Consider the following 18,234-nt stretch of genomic DNA (forward strand, 5'->3'; position numbering starts at 1 on the left):
GAAAACCTCCTGCTTCCCATCAGACACAGAAACAGAACAAAGGGAAGTAAACTGAATTCCTCCCACAGTCTGACCACAGACACAAGAATGGACAGAAGGTTTCTCTGTCTCAACTGTGGGAAAACACCTCTGAGTGGAAGTTTTGCGCCCTCTACTGGAAAAAAAGAGCATGTTCCTGTTGACACTTCCAAACCTGAGGGCTCACTGGTGGAGATCTGAACACTTTTAACCATGTGCTGTTTGCACTGGTGCCACATTTATTAAATATTTGTGACGATGAATAGAATAGAAAACATTCCAGCACAAAAATCAAATTAATCAAAAAAAACAACAAATGCAGGTTCTATAAGGGCAGCCGACACAGTTGGTACAAAGTTATCTTTCTTTTACCCACAACTGCAACACAGTAGAGAAACAATGACTGGTGGCCACCTATCACCATATTGTGTAAACATGTATTGAGATCAGGTACATCTGGATCACTATCAAGATCCAAACCAAATGTCAGAAGTCTACAGAAGTATGATTGTTTTTTAACCAAGATCTCTGCGTTATTTATTGCCAACTTTCAACATGTTAAACTTCAACATTCAATCCTAATAAACACAAGAAGTCTCTTTGAGTAGATGTGGTTTATTTCTGCATATTTGCCATTTTGTCTGACACACTTGTCTTTTATCATCAGACTCATCAAGCAGGTGGCCTGTGACCACAAGGCCACTATTGATGCTGGAGTTTAATGTAAACACGTGTGTGTTTGTTTATGCTGTAACCCTTTGCTTGTTGTGTGTCTTTGTTATCAGATGTTATCAAAGACAACGGAAAAACAAGGAGCGTCTCCTTGGTTCTGAATATATTGAGTATTTTTTATTTGCATAAACTGGAGACACCCTCAACACCAGAGACTGTACGAGGGCCCTCGTCCACGTCTACATCGATCCCACTTCAGTCGCACTCAGGAATCACATTCTTGCATTTCCAGGCAACATAATGATCCATGTCAAAAAGCCCTGCTCACTTCAGTGTTTACCGTGTACACACTGCATCCATGACTAATTATCTACTTTACATTTAGTCAAAGTAACCCAAGAACTGCTGCTGTTTGGAGTCAAAACACCACATGCATGTGGGCAGCATACGGCTGAGCTATGACCTGCTTTACTGTCACAATCATACGAGCAGGACTCTCACTGCAACACTGGCAGCCAGAGGAGACATGGCAGAGGAACAGGACCACACAGGACCCCCCTCAGAGGACCTGCATCTAACTCAGGATTATCCTGAACTAAGAGCTGGACTGAATGGAGAGATGGAAGACGGGGGTGCTCCTGGCTCCACAGATCAGGCAGGGAAATGTGGCCCCAACCTGCTGCAGATGCTGAAGGCGGCAGAGAGCAGGAGGTCTCCACAGGGTCAGGACAGAGACGGAGATGAGGCCTCTGGGGCGGGAGAGCTGGTTACTGAAGCTCTGAAGACTGACATGGTGAGCAGGGACACTGATAAACTTCATGAGTCTGACCCCACAGGCAGCGTGGATCTGCATATGCTCAGACTGTTAATGATTTGAGCTGCTATGGAAAGGCCCCCGCCAATGTTTGACACAAAGACACAGATTTTCACATCAAACTCTGGTTGCAGATCTGGAGGAGTACAGCTGTACATGTAGAAAAAAAGTTGTATGATGCTTTTTTTAATATTTTAACTGGGGTTATGTGAAATTTTATACTGATAATGAACTCTTTGAGTCTGACTATTGGAATGTAATGGCACAGTAATCGGGCAGTCTTTAAAACAGGTACAGACATGGTGGAACAGCGGTGCAAAAGGTTGCCAGTTCGAAGCCCAGCTCATTTGGGTTTTTCCTGTGTGAAGTTAACATGTTCTTCCCATGTCAGCGTAGGTTTTCTCTTGGTGCTTCCTCCCACAGTCCATAGATTGATAGAGACTGGAGGTTAATCTGTGTGAATCGTTGTTTGCCAGCCCTTTTCTGACTCTGTGGTTCTCATACCATATTTGGACAAGAGGGCGGAGGTGGAGAGGTGGGTCTGAACCGGGCATGTCCCTTTAAGAGTAACACTGCAGAGCTGCTGGATCATTTAGCAAAGAGAAAACAGCAAATAATATTGTCTGATTTATAAGCAGAAACCGAAGATGATTGACTGTTCGACTGACTGTTCGACTGTAAGGCTTCTGTTTTGTTTCCACTTTCCTGTTTCTTCTAACATGGAGCTGCCTTCTCCTTTCTGTCTCATTCACAAAGTGAATGTATGGCCATACATGTGCTGCCTATATAGCCTGAGAGCAGAGTGCACTTTACTGAGCATATATCCACATTCATCCGTTCACTGAACTCTCTCATCCTTTGCCTCACAAAGACTCCATTCACTTCCCCGCCCTTGTCTCTGTCCTCTCTCCACCTGTCACCTGGGCCTGTGGGGCACGGGCGTGGCATAGAGCGTCACTCTGTGTTACTGTGTAATCAGTTCAACGGCATCAGCTCGCAGCACTGAAGGGTTTTCAGAGGGTCAGTGTGGGAGCCGCCTGCCAGCATGAAGAAAGTGTACAGTCTAGTGAACATAACTAAAGCCAAGGACCAGGATGCAGTGCAGCCCATCTGTATCAAGGTAGCACTGCTTTGATTTTAGAGGAACTTTCAAAAGAAAAGGTAATTGGAGTATTATTTTGAAGGGCAGCAAGTCTGACATTCAGGTACAGGCTGTGTTAGTGGAAATACTTGTATATAAAAACCAAAAAACTGCCCTTTATGTTTGTTTTTTTAGACTACTACAACCTTGAGTTTTCTTGTTATAGAGAAGCAGAGTAATGTGGAAAACGAAAGGGAACAGCCTCAGTCTTTATTTGTGCTTGAAACAGTAAATCAATGGACAATTGATCTCTGAAGAATCTGTTTTCACAACCACAAAATAATTACAGTTTTTTTCATTCACTTATACTTCTGTGAGTTTTCTTGTAATAGAAAAGCAGAACAATGCGGGAGAGGAAAGTTAAAAGCCCGTAATTATTATTAAGTCTGTTTTCACAACCACAAAATAATGATTGTCTTTTCATTGTACTTTCACAGTAGCCAGCCTTGAATTCAAACTGTCAGTTCTGTGACCTTTAAGTTAACTTTGACTCTGCTCCAAGTCACAGCTTAATGACTTTTTGTGTTAAACATTAAGCGGCTGCTTGAGTAAGAGCCTGCTTCTGTAAGTGTGTATTCAAGTGATCATTACTCAAAAGTTGTTTTAACAGTCTTTCTAAAATATTGTTGAATATAGATTAAATCAACCTGAAACAATTGTCACCCAACCTCAGTGAAGCAGGTTGGGATTCAAGGGGGGAGGTGATTTTTTCCGGTCTTTGTAACTTGATGACCTCAGCTTGAGCTCTCTGTGTCACCTTGAGTGACCTCTGGGATCTAATGACAGAAAGTCAGAGGGAAGCAGAAAGCTGCGCCACAGAAATCCTCCTTTCAGACGTCCACAGGTCTCAGGTTTAATTGTTGCTAACGAGGACTTGAAGGCTCAGTTTGAGATCTGTAATGAACGTCACATGAATGAATAAGAGTTGGCTGCAAGAAATATTTCTGAAATACCTGGAAATATCAGTAATTTGGGCTGATGGGATGAACCTCCAATAATTGACTTGATACTGTCTTCGAGTTTTAATTCAGCGTCACCTCTTTATCATTACAATGTTTCCAGGTCACTTAATCTTAGCTTCACACATTTGCAACGCTAAATCAAAGGAACATATTTAGTTACTCTAACATCTTAAATAGATGCTAATCAGAATACAGCCACATTATAAAATCAATAGATTATAGTTTAAATGTCTACAAATATAAAAAAAAGTGGGTAGTTGTGTAGTTAGCTATTCTGTTTAGCAATAGCAGGTTGACCAAACAAACAAATTGTCGAGACCAATCTTTAAACAAACTTGCAAGATGTGTACCTTCTTAACTTTTAACATCTTATCTCCTAAATGTCTTGGAATGTATAAACAATAATTTGAGAACTACAGCCTATTGTAGTGCGAGTAACCTCCTCGCAATGTGCAGCATCACAGATTTATAGAATTCTCTCTTCACCCATTTAAAGCTGTAGAAAAAATAGGCGAGGTATTAAACAGCCTTTTCTGATGTTTGAGGATTAGTTGCTCGGCAACTTCAGTGTTTTAACTGCAACGTAATGCTGTGGAAAATGAAAAGGGTCTAGATAAAATGGAGTCATCATCCTTTATGCTTGATTAAACATCATAATCAGGGTCAGTCCAGGGTCAGAAGTTAATACCACATTCATCACACTATTACATGCAATGATAATAAAAGAAAATGTGGAACTAATCCAAAGTATTTCAAATGTACCAGGAGTTATCTAACAGAAACCTTACATAAAATGGCAGGTATTCAGTAATCTGTATTTAAATACATTTTAAAAGTACCATCCTCCCAACTCTGATCACTACTCATTAGACCCCGTTGAAGTTTATTCCAGTAATTTAACATTACTCTCACATAAAGTTGGGGCACTTGACCAAAATGGTTAAAAACTGTGCAGCTAAGACATTGGCTGACTTTTAAACTCAAACTGGATCCTACGTTTCCCAGAATGCAATTCAACAGCATCTTTCATTCGACCCAGTTCCCACATCTTTCCAACCACATGGCCAGTTTGTAAACTTGTCTCAGAGCTGATGCCACAACAACCCTGATGTTCTCACCATGATTCCTCCAGAGCCACACACCAGTCTTCACCAGCAGGTTTCTCCTCCCTGTACCTCATCTCATCTTTACATGTTAAAGTGGTGGAGGATCCCTTTAACTAAATGACTCCCCTCATCCATGAGTATGTGTGTAGGAGTATAGTTCTATATACAGTAAATCTTCGAACACCTCATGCACACGTGTACTTTTGGTGGGTGGGGTCAGTGTGGGGGTGTGTCTGGGGGGGGGGGGGGTGCATGCCATGCCCCCCTCATTGGAGCCAGACAGCTCAGGCTCAGGCAGCAGAGTTGGACTTGGCAGCCAGGGAGCCAACATGGCCAAGTGGGATCCGTGTGGCAGCAGCGCAGCCTTCACACATCCACACTGGACGGTGAGACAGCAACACGCTCAGCGAGGAGTCGGGACACGAGGAGGAGGTTCACGAGAATAAGTGGGGTTAATAGAAAAGCTGCTGTGATGTGAGGGGCTTCTGTGCAAGTGTGTCTGCATCATTGTGTTGTGACCTGCAGTGGAACATCAGCTGATGGCCTCTTCCTCATCCTGTTTGTTCTGTGTGTTTGTGTCTCTCTTTTTTATGCGTCTCCACAGCAAATACAGTTCAGTGACCAGGAGGAGGATTTCAACAAGCGTCCAACCAAGACAGGTCATCGCTCTCTGTCTCACTCCATCTCAAAGTCGTCTACAGACAGCCACAACTCAGGTATGGAAACATGCAGACACACCCACACACTCACACACACACACACACCCTCACACACACTTAATTCTAATCACATGTCTTTGATACATAAACTGAGCTGGTTCTGATCCAAGCAGCACGAGAACCACTGGCCTTGAGGATTAGACTCCCTGCTTTCTCCCTCAGCTAAATCTTAATTAAAAGGAAAGGTCCTCTGAAGAATGACGTCTCTTTAATTTGGTGCTAATCGGCTCAGTGAGCCTTTTTCAAACATGTCAGTCACTGCCAGGGTTTGTGCAAAAGGCTCATTTCCAAAAGGCTCAAAGGAAAGACTCACCTGGTTGGAGTCTGATACCAAACAGGTCATCGAAACAACACAAACAGAATCAATTACAAGCTTTCCAACAAGCTGCATTGCTACAAACTTGTGCATCAGCTGATGATTTTTGTGCACAATGTCTAATTTCTGTGGTGCAGTGTGCAGCGACAGCTCCGAGGATGAGTCAACTCCCAAAGGCAAAGTTCAGAAGACTTCCAAAGGCTTTTCAGACTTCTGCATCAAAAACATCAAGCAGGCTGAGTCTGGACGCAGAGAGATAGAGATCGCACAACAAGGTGAAAACACACAATCCCCCTATTTATGTGAGAAAGATAATTAAAATGTCATAAATACAAAACTATTTATCATTTTATAAGACGGTTCAAGATGTCTGTGCTGACTGTGTCTGTGGCATTTAGAAATGCCAGCACTGATGGTCCTGAGGAAAAGAGCAGGTGGAGAGAAACCTCTGGCCGGAGCCAAGGTTGTGGGCTGCACACACATCACGGCACAGACGGCGGTCAGTGCAACACACACACACACAGACACACACACACAAACACATTGTATTTACTGCTTATACATGGTCAGCGTAAATGCCTTTTGTCGGTCACAAGACTTTGTAGGCCCTGCTTTCAAAGGTGCTATTTAAATTAAACCAGTATGATTATTATTATGATTATTTTATCATAATTTACAGGAGTACAGGAGGACTAGTAGAAGTTGAACATATGAGCCGGTGTCTTACAGGTGCTGATTGAGACTCTGAGTGCGTTGGGGGCTCAGTGTCGCTGGGCGGCCTGTAACATCTTCTCCACTCACAACGCTACTGCTGCTGCTCTGGCTGAAGGAGGTACAAACAGATGTTTACCTGCTGCTACTCTGTTTTCTTCTCTTTCTCTTTTCCTTCTCATCACAACTCTCTTTGCCTCTTGTTAACCTCTCAGGCACCTCCGTGTTTGCGTGGAGAGGAGAGTCAGAGGACGACTTCTGGTGGTGTATTGACCAATGTGTCGTTGCAGAGACCTGGCAGCCAAACATGGTACTGTGAGTGGGAAGGGCACCAAACAGAAACTGTGCAGCTCTTTGACACAGTTCACTTATTACATTTTTTTTAACAAAAAAAGTGTTCATTCCCTTTATGGCTTTGCAAAAATAAATATTTTCAAATCACTACAAAGCAAACCTATCGATTTGAAATATACTTATTCAGTTTTGTGTTTAACAGCTACAAAGACTGGGCAGTTGCAGAGTTTATCCGTCTTTGTCCTTGTCAGATTCTGGACGATGGAGGCGACTTGACCCACTGGATCTATAAGAAGTACCCGAGTCTGTTCAAGAAGGTCAAAGGCATTGTGGAGGAAAGTGTTACTGGAGTTTATCGGTGAGTTTCCCAAAATGTTCCGGTCTTTTCCCGCACGTAATTCTCCAGCTCACACGTGTGTCTGCAATTGTCTCAGGTTGTACCAGCTGTCCAAGGCCGGCAGACTGTGCATCCCGGCCATCAATGTGAACGACTCAGTGACCAAGCAGAAGTTTGACAACCTGTACTGCTGCAAGGAGTCCATACTGGACGGGTGAGGACTCATGTTGTGATGCTTCACTGGTACAAACACTGGGGCAGGGATCTGACTGGTGAACTCTTCCCTCAGGTTGAAGAGAACCACTGACGTCATGTTTGGAGGAAAGCAGGTGGTGGTGTGTGGATACGGTGAGGTCAGTACAACTGCTTCAGGGTAACTCCAGTCTTTAGGAAAAAAAGAGAAATTATTTATTTTAAATTTGAGCACCTATCTCTTCTTTCTTCTTCTCTCTCCTCGTAGGTTGGTAAAGGCTGCTGCGCCGCCCTCAGGGCACTGGGTGCTGTCCTATACGTCACAGAGGTGGATCCCATCTGTGCCCTTCAGGCCTGGTATGAGTGGAGGAAGCTTTTATCAGCACAGATGTGAAGTGTTTCCCTCTGTCGCACACTGTAGCCAAACATCTGGAAATCTGCTAAATAAAACCCATTCTCTAATCCCCCCCCCCCTCAGCATGGACGGCTTCAGAGTGATTAAACTGAGTGAGGTGGTCAGACAGGTGGACGTGATCATCACCTGCACCGGTGACTTCTACAAACAGTACTCTTAACGAGAATATCAATAGAATACATCACATTAAATTCTATTTTCAAGAGGCTTTATTTAATCTATACTTCTCTGCAGGGAACAAGAAAGTGGTGGGGAGGGAACATCTGGACAGAATGAAGAACGGCTGCATCGTCTGCAACATGGGTCACTCCAACACTGAGATAGATGTGGTGAGAACACTGATTGAGTGGGATCCTGTGTGTGTTTTATATGTGTGTGTAGATTTTTATATGTTGACATGGTCGTGTGTGTGTGTGTGAAACCTTCCTCTCCCAGGTGAGTTTACAGGCTGCGGATCTGAGGTGGGAGCGTGTGAGGCCTCAGGTGGACCACGTGATCTGGCCAGATGGGAAGAGAATTGTCCTGCTGGCTGAGGTGATGATACTGTTACTGCTGTAATTATCACACAACTCTACTGAGGGAATAATACACAGAACCACATTTACTGTGAAATATATACATCCTGAAGGGGCTCAAGACGCTGCTCTAATTAACTGGCTCTCCTGTTTATTATACAGCTAAAATAGATCTCAACTACATTGGGTACTCCATAGTCTGTGAATTCCATAGTCTTTTTAGGTCTTCTTTATCAAAACTTTATTTTAAAGTATTAGTACTGCAGGGGCCTTCTTGACAACTGTGTGAAAATTGTGTCTGACCCTCACATGGTGTTTCCCATATCACTGCCCTCTGTCATTGAAGGGCTCTGTGCTGATGAGTCGAGCAGCAAGAACAGATTTCCCTGAACATTTTTACCTCTGCTATGTTTTTATCTGCTTGTTTGTTTGTCTGATAGGATTATTCTTAATCTACTGGACAGATCAGGTCTTGTGTGATCTGACCAACATCTGGAAAACAAACAGGATCTTTTTTTTGTTTCATTAACATGACTCTGAATGCCCCTCTTGATAAAGTTTATCTTTCTTCAATACACAATCTGTGAGGTTATGATCGATGGGTTCTGTCACATTCTGTTATTTTCAGTTTTGAATCATTCCTCTCAGGGCCGTTTGCTGAATCTGAGCTGCTCCACTGTGCCGTCCTTTGTCCTCTCCATCACTGCTACAACTCAGGTACGATAAAACAGCTTCTTTATGGATTAACTTAATAAATGAACACAGGGATCTCTTCACTCTTCTCCACGTGAGTCAGAAGTCACCAGGGACTTTGTTTCAGGCGCTGGCTCTCATAGAGCTGTACAACGCTCCAGAGGGACGATACAAACAGGACGTCTACCTGATGCCCAAGAAGATCGGCAAGTCCTCTGCTCGTACACTGAAACACACACCGCTACAGTGCTCCTGGTGTATTCAGGCAGAAGGTGGAGTGGACTTAAACATCATGAAGTGTATCCTTATGTGATTTTCAGATGAGTACGTGGCCAGTCTTCACCTGCCGACATTTGAGGCTCACCTCACAGAGCTGAATGAGGATCAGGCCAAGTACCTGGGCATCAGCAAGCAAGGACCCTTCAAACCAAACTACTACAGGTGAGGACGTGAACACTCAAAAAATGCACACGTTGGCTTTTTTGTATTTGATAAGAATAATATTTATATACATGTTTAAACAGGTATTAACTTGTGAAGCTGAAGGACAAGCTCTTCAGTCAAGCTCTTGTGGATTTTCATGTTACTCCAAGTCCTGTTGGAAGAGCACTGGCGCCCCCTCCTGTCTGACGTTCGCTTTCACGATGACGTCACTTGTTTTTATGTGGTGAATGTGTGGTTGCATCTGTTTTGTGTTAACTGCTCCTAGTTAGACAGTAAATCCAGAATACAGTTAACAAAATGCAAAGAGAAACACGAAGAGCTGAATTTTTTATTATCTTCACCTCGAATCGTAGATAATGACACTCATTGACTGGAGCAGGATCAGTAACATATATTTAACCAACACAGCTTATTACTGAGAAAAGAACACATAAACACACTAACACACTATAAAATAGTATTAACCCTAACCCTAGTAATAGTTTAATGATCACATGCCCTAGGATTTTTAGTTTTGCTCTTTTAAAGCCTCTCTTTGTGTTTCTGTCTCATAATTCTAATAAATCAATAAAGTAAATTGTGTTTCAGAAAATGTTTAAATGTGTAACAGTCTATACAGTATTTTTCTTTGTTTGGTCTCAAGTTCAAACCTTTTAAATATTATGGAAGCCCAATTCCACCACTGTGATGAAAACAATAAAGATCCTGTGGGCCATTTTACGGACAAAACTTAATTATGACAATCTTATTATTATCAAAAACGTATCTAATTTATTTTAAAAACTGTAATCTCTTTATATTTATTAATGATACATGATCTGATGCCTGTTGTCCACAGTGTGGCCATGCACTGAGCATCTCTCCTGTATATGACACACTTAAAGTGGTTGTATTGAACTTAATTGTATGTGTTTGTAAACAAAGCAAGTCACATTAATCTCAATCAAAAGGATACAGAATGCAAAGAGCAGAGTGTCAGGTGACTTTTAAAATACATATTGAGAAGGTTTTTCATTGTAATGATTTACAGGATTTAAATAATGTCATGACAGAAGCAGAAATGTGCTTCTATAAAATACAGATTGTTTTAGTCAAACTCTAAATAATGATAAATGGCTCGGTGGTCCAGCAATTATGGGAGACTGTTTTGCCCGCCAGGGGGCGTAGGAGCATTCATTTATTTGATCGATAATAACAATGGTCATAATTTCAATGCTACTTTCCTTATATGAGCATCTAACACACTTACATGTTTACGCACACACACACACACACACACACACACACACACAGACACCCCCCCCCCCCACACACACACACACATTCATATTTCTTGGAGACCTTAACCTTACTTGTCTAACCTAAACCTAAACTTGACCTCAACTTAACTTCATCCTAAACTTAAACATGTCTTCAACATTAAATGCAATGGTTTATGTTACTGGGGTTAAGAAAATTCAAGACAAGTCTCCATGATGTGACGAGGTCAACACACATCACAGCAGTGTTGTGCAAGCTCACAACTCTCATGAACTAGTTCAAAGTTCAGTTCATTTTTTTCAGGGGGAAAAAAACAAAAAAACTGCGCACATTCTACGCAGAAGCCCATTGCGCAGATCCTGCGCAGCTTTTTTTTTTTTTTTTTTTTTTTTTTTCTTTTTTAATTAAACTTTTTCCTGTTTTTATATTTAATTAATTTAAATTAACATAGTGTAAGATATTTTGCAATCAATAGGAGAAGTCCTGCCAATATTAAGAGTTCAACATATTGCCAGCTTGAAAATGGGAAAGAGTGGGATTCGAACATAGGTCCCTCTGTTAAGAGACGAGCGCTTTACCAACTTGGCCACTTCGGCTAATGGTTTACACTTTGAACTAAGCGCAAGAAGTAGATGAGCAAATTATCGTGTGTTACAGTGTCATTTTATGCTGCTTTTGATAAACACTTCAGAGAAAATATTTTCTACTTTACTACATATATTTGACAGCCTTACTGTTACTTTTATATTTTTGGCTTTTAGATACTGGATGAAACCTATTGTTAGAGAAAAGCCCAGAGGGGGGGGATATTTTTTGAGAGAAGATTCGAGATTCATTCACTATACGGCTCAACAGATCTCTGATCCATGAAGCTTCCTTCTACCAAGTTGTGTGGTTCGGAGCCGAGACACTGGCATGAGAAGAAAACACTTGGAATACGTTGCTTGTTTGGTCTGCATATGTGTGCCATGAGTGATGGGTAATGTAGTGCGAAGTCTAGTTAGTTGGTTTCGGTTAGGCTAAATGGCGGACATTTTACGGGCACTGAGCAACGACATGGTGAAAGCATTCGATTTAGACAGCGTCTCTCCTGAGGAGAAAGTATTGAAATGTCCCGAGGGTCAGTGAACAGGAAGGAGTGTGGCACCTGACAGTTCTAGGCCAATGGCTGTAGGGTTTTGTGGGATGCCAGGCTCTCATTGGCTGATGAGTTGGCGTATCAAGGGTGATTGAGGAAGGGGAGTGAAGAACACAGTGGTGGATGATAGGAGTGTCGGAGTTACGAACAAGAAGTGTGTCGTGTTCGCTGGACTTTAATAAAGTTACACATAAAGAGAGGTTTCCTGTTGTCTATACGCGAGGACGCTACAATATGAACGTGTTCACCGTTCAAATTCATTATTTGTCATTGAGTTGCGTTCAGTTCATCGTTCACATAAAGGTGGACGCGTTTGTTCATGCACAACACTGCATCACAGTTACTGTATCTGTGGTGAATGAAAAGGGTCTGCGTTTGAGGTGCCGTGCATTTAAACATAGACATATCACGCTAAATAAATAAATGTCCAGACTGAGCTTTTCTGTAAGAAATATGACTTTAATGGCCAAAAACAGATTCCAGTTATTAATTCTGTAAAACAGACAAACTGAATGAAAATGAACTTAACAACATGCTGCATCTCCATAGAGTGCACATACAAAACATTATATATCATATCATAGTAAGATTTACCATATGAATATAGTATAGATATTATCTAAACTAGTATTTATCACATCAGTATTGTAGTGATAATTAGAAACAACAGATGATCAAGATGTAGATTGATGGAGAATCGGCAGAATCTCATTGATTATTGTTCCTCTCGGCTGTCAAATCTGTTTAAATATCTTAACATGTAATTCAACAATTAAAAGTAATCGTTAGTTTGATAGGTATCATAGTCAGCTCTTTCTGATCCAGACAGTAGCTTCACTCACAGAAAAAGCTGTGGACATTGAGGGGGGGGGATCCTGCCAGACGCTACGTAATAAACTGCTCGTATGAGAATCATTATCTGCTTTCCTCGATGGCTGCACCCTGTCTGTGATCATGAAGAACTAAAAATACCCCCCCCTGTTCCTGGATTACTGTAATCCAGCGCCTCCTTGTGTGTGTGTCTGTGTGTGTCTGCGTGTGTATGTGTGTGTAATGGCTGAAGGTCCTCACTAAACTGTACAATGTGTTTGGTGGGAAATCAGACTTCCTCTTCCTCTCTCTGATAATTAAACCATATACTTCACTATTTATCCTCAAACGCTTCATGTTTCACCAAAGTGACAATAAATAAATCTGGTAAAGAATAAATCGTGTGCCTGCACCCAACTCTGGCTCAGTCTCTCTGTCTTTCAGGTCACTTTACATCACTTCTGCAATTCACCTCCTTCCTGTTGTACTATAATCCTATGAATTGAAAAACGCACCATGCAGTTGATACGTGTTTGAAATATCTTTATTGTAACAGACGAAGCAGCACAAGAACACACACTTACTGCAGAGGAACAGTTGACACCCTGATAAACAGCCATTAGTGTAAGAGATTAATGAGGGGATCCATTAACTTCCACACCCGATCTAATCTAACGACACCCCTCATTCTCTTGTATTACCACCGGTCAGAGGGGGGTTGTGTGTGTGTGTCTGTGTGTATGTGTGCCCTTGCCTCCTCCCTGTTCAGGGATTCTCCCTAAAGAGCTTTGATGCCGTCTCTGCATCACTACAAGGTCTAATCACCCGCACCAGCTGTCAGTGTGTCGGCCTCCCTCCTTCCTCTCTGTGCGTCCACTGGCACCACTTAACCTCACATCCTCTGCAAGCGGCCATAATGGACTCTCATCACACTCGTATTGAAACACGATCAATGCACATCAGCTGCTGACGGCTCAGACGGCCCCAACCCAGACTAACGCCTCAGAGACACAATGAAACGTTTGGTCCTCGTTTGATTGTTGGGTACTTTTGTTTAAACTGCAGACGATTTGTGGTTTTATTCTAAATTGTGTAGATTTCCTCTTTCTGGATTGGCCTTCCTCTCGTCTTCCTCATGACCCTCTGCTGCTCTCAAACTAAATACACTCGTAATAATCTTGTTGCAGTTCCCAAATGTTAAAGGATATTCTGTACCTGTTTTAATCCAGCTATAACACACAAAGAAGCAACACCGAGGAGGTTATGTGTCATTGCTGTTTGTCTATCCTTTAGGGGATTATCAAAAATCTACTGAGGGTGGAGTACGAGTCAATGAAGAACCCATTGACTTTAGGTGTGGATTCAAGAGGGGTGGATGCAGGTTTTTCTTTACTTTCTTTAATATTGCTTTACAGGGCATTTTAAAAAAAACAAATTGATCCATCTTGATTGAATGTCAGGGGACTATTGGGCCTTGGTGGAGGTTCAAGCTTTACGAAGAGACATTATATTTATTAAATCAATATTTAATTCCAAGATAGAACGTTAGAAGTTTGCATTGCATCCAAAGACAAATCATAAATGTCTTTGTGCTTTATTTTATACAAATGTACTGTCATTTGATCTGTAAGAGAAATTTACCTTCCAGAAATTAAAAACAGCAACCGGATTTTAAAAGCACTGTTTCAGTTTAGCCCAAAGTTAACCCTAACCCTAACCCCACTTTTTCATACATTTTCTACAATCTAACCTTATAATATATTTGATCTACCTAATATTCCAAGGCTAATATGAGGGACATATTCTCCACCGAATAGTTATGTTTCCATCTTCATTGGGTTGTTTTTTTAATCTGCTATTCAGCCAGATAAACAAAAAACTACTTGATTAATTAACAAAATACAAAACATAATGCGTTATATCGGTCAGGAAAGAACCTATCACATTTTGCCATGGATCCAGATCTGGGGGCGGATCCAGGATTATGCTTTAACCAATTTAATGGAGAATAATTTTAAGATATTGCTGAAGCTAATCAGACATCGTTAGGGGACTGATATTTATGAGTGTGTAATTTAGCGTAGATCCAAACAATAAATCTGGATCTAGTGAAAGTGGTTTCATAAGGGGACCCATGGACTTTGGAAGAGTAAGAACTCTAGTTTTGACGTGATTTAGGCCTAAAACAGTCAAATTCAATAATTTTTACTCCATGAATGATAAGAACTAGAATTAAGAAACTATGTTTAATTTGTGTTGAATTTAAAATTCTCAGAAACAACAGCTTAGACCCTCTGTGACTGAGCGGGATCCTGTTGCACCTTGAGCTGAGCTGCCGCCGCTGACACCAACTCTGAGGATTTACAACCTAAGGCTGGTTCCACAGCCAAACACATGAACACCATTGATTTATTGATCAGGGCAGACGATAGTCAGGTCAGTGCTTAATGGCCTGCGTATTGATTTATGGGTTTGGGCCCGCTAGTCAAAGGTCTCTCCTGGTCCATACCTTTAGTGTTTGAGGTCTAAGATTACACTCAGGGTTTGATGTCATGATCAGCTAAGTGTGGCCGGGAGAACCCTGAGGGACGCCATATATCTGAGGGAGGCAGGACAAAGAGAAGCTGTAATGTCCTGATGTTTGTCTAACAAACAGAATCACTGGACTTATGCTTATCTTTATCTGTGGTCCACACCCCCGACCTGCCACCAAGACGCCTCTGGACACGGAATCGAATCATCCTCCTCCTGAGATGAGTCCTGGGACGATGGCTCTCGGTCAGTTGTTGGCAAGTCTAGAACCACCTGATCCTTCCAGCCCACCAGAGTGAGTTCTACCATTGCCAAACACTGTGGGAGAGTCAATGCCACCAGATCTGTGTGATGACTGAGGATCAGGTTACATGGGACAGCGTTTCAGAGATAGGGCACAAGCGGAGGGGCCTCCATCGCAACCGTTGAAATCTGAGATGCACGGCGCAATCGATCGGATCCATCGTTCATCCTTCCCTCCCTCTCCAGTCTAGGTGTTTCTCTCAAACAGAAAAAGAAGCCAGGATGTTTATGAACAGCTGAGAGTCTGTCTCGTCCGATATTGGCACTACACATGATTGCTCAAAGTACGAGAAACAAAGCAAAAATGTGCTAGTGCCAAAATGGGCAAAGAAGATGGGAAGCGTCTCTCAAGGTGGTTACGAGCAGATCGGTCTGTTGCGTCAACGTTTTTTGAAATTTAAAGCTGAATCTGGAAGTGGACAAGATGGATCTGTCTCTACTCTGTTTATGGCCCTATGGTAATTCACTGATTGTGTGCTGTGACAGTGAATTCTACCAGTGCCATACACAGAACAGGAGGAGATATGATTCACAGCTGTATCAGAACCTGAACATCTTCACTGCTCTTCTTGTCTTGTCTGTCCAGTGGAAATGAGCAGATAGAATCATAATCATAATCACCTGCCATCTGCTGCCGGCTCGTACCAGCCTGTGGTTGCACCTTTCCAAAAATTACCATTGGAATGTTGTTCTGGTTTTAGTCTTTTTTGGTAATTTTCTGGCCTCTGTGTGAGCCAGACCCTGATCCTGATCCTGGTGGAGGAGCTGCTCTGCCACTCAGATTGATTCTGGCTGTAGGGAATGATGCGCTAAGTGATTTTTGAGATGCTCCAAATGGGTCCCAATGCGGGGCTCATCTTCCCGTTTCCGGGAGAGATCAATAGAGTAAAAAGCTGGAGACAGACAGAGAGAGAGGGAGAAAAGGAGAGAGAGAGAGAGAGAGAGAGAGGGAGTAGTGTATAAACAGAAATCAGAAGAAAACTATTTCTAGGACTGAGTTGCATGTTATTTGTTTCTCCTCAGTCTTCTCATGATTAGTTGGGGATTAATGTCGGATAGATAAATAAAATACATTCAACAGAATCCGTTGCAGTTATATTCCAGGCTCTAGTGGAGGATAAACACCTTCTGTAGTCGCCTTCGTGGAATAAAGTCCTCAGATCTTTACATTATGTATTTTTTTTTAACCCCGTAGTGACACGTACCGATTATAATAAGATATGGATGGTAGCCTGATTAAGTTAGTTATGGAACACACATGCATTCATGAAGCTTTACCTAAACATGCAGCAATCTTCTTACCTTGGAGCAGATCCTACATCCTCACTGTTCACAACACCACTTAACTTAGAAAAGGACAAAAAGACAGTTGAGCCTCCACACGCATCCAGCAGCAGAACATCTTCACAACCACACAGTCACTCAACTGAATCACAGATGAGAAGTGCGAGGCTCTTTCATCCGGATGAACTGCGCGCACTTTTTAGTATTTTAAACTTCTTCTTCTTCCTCGTCTTCGTTGTCCCGCTGCTGCTCCAGTCAGAGTCGCTTTAATCTCCACATCTCCGTCCCGCCCGGCTCCCTGCTTGTTTGGACTGCATGTCAGGGGATTTGCTAGTGGACAGGTAATTAGTTGGTAAGCGGGTTAACCCAGTGGCAGAGTAGTAATCCACGCCGCCCTCCTCCCTCTCCTTCTGCCGCCTCTAAACGGAGCCGGCCTGCAGCGCGTTTCCTCTGCGCCTTTTACGCACAGGAGGACGCACTGCGGTGGCGATTGCCAGAGAGACTGGGAAACCGGTTTGCTGCTCATATCAGTTTGGAATTATTCAAAAACAAGTCAAGATTATGATTAAACAAAATTAATCGTTAAAGTAAATCCTGTTTTACACAAACCCTAAAAAACAGCAGATTGTAACAGAAAAAAAAAACAAACGATTATCACTTTCAAATCCTCCACAACATCCAATACAACCCTTTTGAACAGACATACCAGCATCCACCGGGTGTGGCATCTCTCTGCGGCCAGGCTGGTCGCTGCTCTCTCTCCCTCCGTCCCTCCCTCCCTCTCTTCCTTCCCCTCCTCCTCTCTCATCCCTTCATGGGACTGAGGAGTTTCTCTGAGTCCATGGCCTCCTCGGCCCCTCGTTTTATACGCGCACCCAGAGGTTCGTGCAGGGCTCATTTACCTGCTGTCGGTGATTATTAGCCAGATTGCAGGTGGAAAAAGAGGCATCATCCTTTCAGCTGACGTGAAGCCGTCATGGTGCCACAGGACAGGTTTGGGTTACGGCTCTTTTCAAAGTTGACGCTGAAATCCACCCGGTCACCCTTTGTCCTCTCCATACATTATGAAGGAGGTGCAGCCGGCCAGCAGCCTGCTGCTGCTGCTGCTCGACTTACTGTGACACAGGACTTTATTTATTCAAATATAACCTTCTGATATCAATGATTTATAAGTCAGGAAACTCATCCTCACTCGTTTCTATTAGCTATTGGTGGCTTACAGTTGTTCAACCTCTTAATAAGCAGCTCCACTCTGACTCTGTTACAAGTTTATCATCTAAACAACACTTTCAACTATTTACCAGCTAGTTTCTGAATTTCATCCTGATACCAAATATCTATACAATCGTTTTTATCACACTGTTAAATGAATGACTGTATCTCCTAGCTGCTGCAGACATGGACGCTTCATGAACAAATGGGGCCTTGGGCACCCTGCCGTGCACCCCCTGCCGAGGAAAACCTTCTTCTGGAAAGAAATATTCAGATTTTTTGTTTCCTTGTTATGACGTCTCTTTGTAGTTCTGTCAGTGTCTCTGGTCATTTTTTTGTTCCTTAT

General features: G+C 42.4%; 1 protein-coding gene across 4 annotated transcripts; it reads left to right on the forward strand.

The window, feature by feature from the left end:
* The first annotated feature begins 1,205 nt into the window (after positions 1-1,205).
* Positions 1,206-9,967, forward strand: LOC133954966 (putative adenosylhomocysteinase 3). Of its 4 annotated transcripts, none has more exons than XM_062389579.1 (17): positions 1,206-1,483; positions 5,318-5,429; positions 5,886-6,023; positions 6,147-6,247; positions 6,478-6,580; positions 6,675-6,769; positions 7,005-7,111; positions 7,188-7,304; positions 7,380-7,443; positions 7,551-7,639; positions 7,761-7,831; positions 7,932-8,026; positions 8,133-8,231; positions 8,861-8,929; positions 9,033-9,111; positions 9,226-9,346; positions 9,430-9,967. In XM_062389579.1, exons 1-17 carry the CDS (start codon positions 1,217-1,219, stop codon positions 9,434-9,436), a joined length of 1,734 nt encoding a protein of 577 aa, XP_062245563.1. In that variant the 5' UTR covers positions 1,206-1,216; the 3' UTR covers positions 9,437-9,967. The 4 variants fall into 4 exon arrangements, with proteins under 4 accessions (XP_062245563.1, XP_062245564.1, XP_062245566.1 ...); XM_062389582.1 differs by lacking the exon at positions 1,206-1,483 and adding an exon at positions 2,519-2,624 and having other exon boundaries at positions 9,430-9,963; XM_062389583.1 differs by lacking the exon at positions 1,206-1,483 and adding an exon at positions 2,595-2,665 and having other exon boundaries at positions 9,430-9,959.
* Positions 9,968-18,234: the final 8,267 nt, after the last annotated feature.

The sequence above is a fragment of the Platichthys flesus genome, chromosome 6, assembly GCF_949316205.1.
Source record: "Platichthys flesus chromosome 6, fPlaFle2.1, whole genome shotgun sequence".
Lineage (NCBI taxonomy): Eukaryota > Metazoa > Chordata > Actinopteri > Pleuronectiformes > Pleuronectidae > Platichthys > Platichthys flesus.